This window comes from Gekko japonicus, unplaced genomic scaffold (assembly GCF_001447785.1).
Source record: "Gekko japonicus isolate JY-2015 unplaced genomic scaffold, Gekko_japonicus_V1.1 scaffold1805, whole genome shotgun sequence".
Classification (NCBI taxonomy): Eukaryota; Metazoa; Chordata; class Lepidosauria; order Squamata; family Gekkonidae; genus Gekko; species Gekko japonicus.
Window position 1 is genome coordinate 171853 of NW_015162535.1, and position 6000 is coordinate 177852.

Here is a 6000-nt window from a genome sequence, read left to right on the forward strand (position 1 = left end):
TGGCCAAGCTTGGGGGGGGGGGGGGTATGCTGAAAGTCCTTTGGGTTTTTTTACTCACAGAAGCAAGCTTGGTTGTTTGGTTGCCTAACAACAGCCATTGAGGAGACAGTTAGTCACAGTTAGTCTCACACAGGAGCGAAGAGAACTGTCTTCCTCAGGAGAGAGTCCAGCTTTCCAGTAGCCACAGCTCGTTTCCTCTAGGCCAGACCCTCCCTGGCACTGCGGGTGCTGCTGAAGGAAGGCAGGGGAGCCTTTGATAGGTGCTGGGCAGCCTTCTCTGTGGTTCAGGCCTTGTGGCCGAGGGAGAGGGGCCACAAGGGGCAGCGAAGGTGAGTGCTTCCCCTGCTTGCCACCGCTCTCTAGGTCTGCCTCCTTCTCCCTCGTGGAGGGGTTGCCGCTCTCTCAGCAGAGCATCCACCCCCTTCACTGGCTCCCTCCAGACTAAGGGTGAAATGCTGCCCACTGGCTCGGTGGACGGGGCCGAGCCAATGCAGCGAGCCAATGCAGCCACGGGATTGGGAGACTGTGAGAGTGGCATCTGAGCGGGCCAAGGCTGTGGAAGCGAGTCCAGGAGGGACACCAAATGCCAAATATATATAAGGAGAGATATGTGCCTACAGTAGCTGCCATGTAGCTTTACTTTTTGCTTATTGTTCCAGAGAACAACAAAAAGGATATGAGAATTATGACTTGGTGATGCTTAAAACCAGCTTTGGTTTAAACTGGACTGCTATGCAAATGTCAAACACGCATTTGATTTGGCTTCTCTATGTTAATCCTGCATTAACAATACTTGCACATAGAAGTACGAGTGTATTGTTACTTCTCAGCTAACTACTGAGAACACAGTCATCCTAGGATGTTTACCTGGGCAAGGTCCATGAAACTTAAGTGGCTGTACAAAGTACAAAGCAGGGGGGATTTATAATTCTGTTTTGTGGGTCAGATCTGAAACAGCTGAAAACAGTATAGGTCATATGAAATGTCCATTTATATTGTAAATTCAAGAGACAATTGGAATGGATCTGGTCTAAGAATCCTTTCTAATATTGTATTATTGGATCTAAGGGAGAATTTTTATGAAGTTCAGTTTCACTGATACCTGACATTTTATAAAATGGGATGTATCAGATGTATCCAACACTAGATATATGTTGGCATTGTCAAAATTCAAGGGTTCATTTTTTAACATTTTTTTCCCCAGTGTCCCATTGTAAAGCAATTCCGGAAAGTGGTTGCAGTTAGAGAAATAATAGGATATCATTTACCATGTGACCGTAGAATACTTTTGTTGGGATACTTCAAAGATATTGTGTTAGAAGAAGATTCAGAATTTATCTTCAGTTTGATTAAAATCTCTTTATATTTATTTCTGTTGCCTCGTAGTGGGGGGGGGGGAAATGCCAGTGCTCTGCCTCTAATAGACTGGTACAAAACGATTTGGGTATTAGCATTGACATCTAAACTAACATTATAAAAGATCTAACTCTAGTTCACAATTTATATGAACTAGAGGATGCACTGGGATAACCATCTGAATAATCTTGAATCCTGTGTTCCCTTTGCAAAACCACATTTCATGTAAAATACAAATAAAATAAAATTTAAAAAGAAATATATCAATTCATGCATTTTCTGTATAGTAGCATCACATGGTTGGGAGACACATCTGCTAGAGGAAACACATTTTTTTCCAAGGCATTATCACATTTGTTTGTGAATTGTATTCCCATTCAAAAGTGCAGATATTTCTAAGCAGTAGGAAGCAGATTAGAATCACATAATTTGCTATTTTGAAACTGTGATTCCCAAAGCAATAGAAAGTTTGAGACTAGTATTGTAGGATCGGGGGGGGGGGGAATCCATATAATTCATCTCCATGGTACAGGGCTGCCAGGTCCACCCTGGCCACCAGCGGAGGAGGGGGGTTGCCAGATCCAGATTGGGAGACTCCTGGAGATTTGGGGTGGAGCATGGGAAGGACCGGGATCTCAGTGGGTCAGAATACTGCAGAGTTCACCCTCCAAAGTATCCATTTCCTGCAGAGGAACTGATTCCTGTAGTCCGGAGATCCCAGACTACCAGTCCTACTTTACGGCTGGTATCCCTAAAAAAAAAAGAAGTCTCTGGAATGAAAAATCCCAGATATTCACAGCATTTCTCTACAGTATGGCAAACTGTGAATACGGATATTTATGCATTTCATGGATGTACTTGCCAATGAATTGTACGATAATCTTGAAATGTAATATGGCAGATGGGGGGGGGCAGGAAGGATGCCATATAGGATTTTTTTACAGTTATCTTCAATTGTCAGTTTTATGATAATCCAAGATTTCTGTCTGCTGCAACTCCAAGAACATCTACACACGTATATTCACAATCTAACCCCATGCCTCACAATGATTAAAATTTCAGGCATGCAAATTTGTCAAGCTTTGGAAAGATATGCAAATTTGCATTACAATGTCCCATGGAAAGGACCAAAAAAAAAGAAGAAGAAGAAGAAGAGAAAGAGAAAGAAAATGACACAGAGGCTTAAATCTGCAATGCAAATACAAAGAGCACAAATAGAAATCACAGAACTCTTTCAGGAAGTCTGAAAGCTTAAATATATAGTCTTACTTTCAAAAAATCTGTGTTGATTTTTTTTTAAAGATATGAATCTGGCTCTAATGGGACTTTGCAATTTTTAGTAAACATGACAAGCATTTGCTTCTCCATCGACTCAGAAATTACTAACCATTTGTACCTATGAATCGGTGGCTGTAAATCAGCATATTCACAATTTGCCAATCACACATCCTGTATCATTTGTGCTGTTTCAAATTCAAAATGATACCAACCCCAAGCATTTGTCAGCCTAGTTCTCTGAACATCACATTGAAAATCTGTTCTCCATTGTATGACTGTGGGACTAGGATTATTTCTACATATATCTTTATATACATTGCTATTTGGTTGTGGGTTTTTTAAAAGGACAATACTAGACTTGCCATTTGCCTACTTGCAGCAGGTATACCCTTGCCCAGTCCCAGTCTCCTGTCCTTGAGAACTCGAGGAGAGGGAGAGAAAAAATGGCTTGAAAATGGCCTCCATAGTGACACTCTAGGAATTTCCCCTTGTCTCTATAGTGTTTGCCAAAAAAATTAGAGGGAATTGCTACAGTGTCACCCAGAAGTGATGTCACATCCTCCACTCCATCCACCCCAGTCACCACTCTCAAAATCTCTCTGTATTTGCTGAGGCAGTGCTGGAATCCTGGACAATACACAATGTTATGGTTTGGGGCAGGTTGAGACTATGTACTCAGTCAAAACAAGTGTGCACCCCTAGGGCAGCTTCTGTTCTGGGCTGACCAATGGGTTGCCAGCATTTGGCCAACCCCATCCTGGCTCCAAATGCAGAATCGTACAGACACTGTTTCTCTCTCATCCTTTCCTGCACATACCTGCTTGATTATTAACACCATTTTCTGACACCAATTAGCATGAAGTTCAGGTGTTGATGATCAGCAGTGGGGGAAGTTCCCTCCCAAGCTGCCTGGTTCTGCCCAAACAAAAGTGTCTGTGTTGCGCACACCTCCTGACCCCAGATGCCTCAGTTACTTCCCAATCTAATTTTCAACACACACAGACAAACTGCTCTAGGTTTGCCAGCTCTGTTTAGGGCCTAAACAATCTCACAGAGAATAGGCTAATTAAAACCTCCTGTTGCCCAAGAGGTACATAAAGCAGGCGGGGGACATGTCTTTATCCCATCCGTTTTAAGATGGAGGGGACTTATTGGCAGTGGAAAAAACCAACACCAGAGTCTAAGCATTGTTGCTGGCAACACAGTGATGTCAATTCTGGTGTGCACCGGGAATGATGTCATCTCGTTGCTGTTGATACAGGGACCATTTTACCATAGAGTTTTTGCCCAAGTACCAGAATGTGCCTGTGTTGCCAATGACATGATGATGTCACTTTTGGCATGTGTTGGAAGTGACATTGTCACATCACCAGTGATGATGCTGAGATGCTGGTGTAGGCTTTCTTCGCTGCTGGTGAGTCCTCTGGCCAGCCAGCTTATCAGTCGTGGGGATGTGGGGGATCTCCCACTCCCAGTGGGGGGACAGGCAACTCTAGGCCCAAAGGCAGCTCTTACATCTAAGCAAGAAGGAGCTGGTCTTATGGAAGAAGCCCAGGGTTTAAAATGCAAAAATACTGACTGCATCTTATGGACTTCTCAGCTTCAGTCACTTCAACAACAGATCTTCTCACCGAAATAAGTGGGGCTTTAAAATGCATCACTTTGGCTAGACTGTGTCCCCAGCAAATGAAACAAAGCTATAGGGAAAGTGGAATTACAAAATGCATTTGGTGGTGGTCAGGGGTCGTTTCGTAGAAAAAGAGCTAGGGGAACTCATTAGCATAACTCATTAGCATATGCCACACCCCTGACATCACCGGAAGTGTGTCATAAGGCCACACACCCCGCCCCCAACGGTCCCGGCCGCTGCTGCCGGCCTTGCAGCTCCACTGCTGAGCCCCATGAGGGGCCCGGCGGTGGACCTGCAAGGCCGGCGGGAGTGCAAGGAAGCCCCGCAAAGGCCCTCCCTGGCCCCAGGCAGGCAGGGGTGGGGAGAGGCAGGGAGGAAGCAACTTACCCTCCCTCTTCTCCTGCCTCCTCCTGGCTGAATGAGGGCCGGAAGCGGGGCGGCCGGAAGCAGGGGGCGGGGCTTTGTCATGTGCCCCGCCCCATACCTCACCCAGGGGAACTGCGATCCCCCACGATCCCCCCTGAAATGACCTCTGCTGGTGGTCATGGCATACACATTTCCCCTTATACACCAACAGGGGCCTGCAGCACCTGTCGCTTCATGTTACAAAACTCTAAAACAATGATTGTTAAATATCTTCTAAACTTGTTTCTTTTTCCTTCGTATTTGTGGTGCAGCTCTGGATTTCTGATACAGATGTAACAATGCCAAGCAATAGAAGGGGTTGGTCCTTTGGTGCTCACTACGTAATCCAGCAATACAGAAAGCCATAGGGGGTGCCGGGAGAGAAAGGAGCAGCTGGCACACAGCAGAGAGCCAGAATCCTGAAGAACTCTGAATAGAGAAAAGCTGCAGAAGGAAAGGTGTTGAAAGCTAGGGCTGACATAGATCTGGATCATAATTCCCCCCTCCTTCTAAGAGAAATGAAACTAGGTTGAAAAAGGAACCAGTGTTTCTGACAATCAATGCTCCGTTTTTCATCCCGGGCGAACAGCCTTTGCAGGTTTTGGGTAGTGTTTCGAGATCCTGACGAACTTGTTTCACCTCAAGAAATGGTAGGGTGAAAGAAAGAATGCACACAGTGGGAAGCAAAGCCCGCCACATATTATGCAGTTAGCCTGATTTATCTTTCCACATCGTCTGAAAGTTGAAGGATGATAATGACACAATGGCAGAATATCCAACAGCATGCAGATCCACCCAGAAAGACAGGAAACACGTGCATATATATGACATTACACAGTCATTCAGAGCAGCGTTACACTCTTAGAAACCCATTGACCTGTCTTGCATGGAAGCATGGAGATGCTTTATGGTGCCAGAGAAGCAACACCAAGGTCCACAAAGACAATATTTCCTTTTGTTGCCATTTACCTTTCTCAATCTAAGAATGCCTTCCTGAGTCTGGGAGTCAGAGGTGATTTCAAATATATCCATTCCATCTCCTTCGATAATATCATAGAACGATTTAGCATTCTCACCAATGTCCAGGTCATTTGCTTTTACCCTTCCTATTGGATCGCCAATAGCAATGTCTTCCAATACGGAGAAATGGATACAAACCTGGGGGGGGGGGAGAGAGATGGGGAAAAACACACACGCAGCAAATGTTAAATCTGATTACACATTCTTTCTCTCCGTTTCCCAAAGAAGGTGATTTGAGACTCACAGCTTATCACAGTTATCTGTTGACTGCTTTATGCACTCAGAAGTTGCTTAATGTGTTCATGGAATAA

General features: G+C 44.7%; 1 protein-coding gene across 1 annotated transcript in view; it reads right to left on the bottom strand.

The window, feature by feature from the left end:
• Positions 1-6000, bottom strand: part of LOC107106192 (cadherin-8-like) — a 299351-nt gene that overhangs the window by 126157 nt on the left and 167194 nt on the right. Inside the window, exon 6 of the mRNA XM_015406302.1 lies at positions 5639-5827. Coding sequence (XP_015261788.1) covers positions 5639-5827 — 189 coding nt within the window. The remainder of the gene's footprint in view (positions 1-5638; positions 5828-6000) is intronic.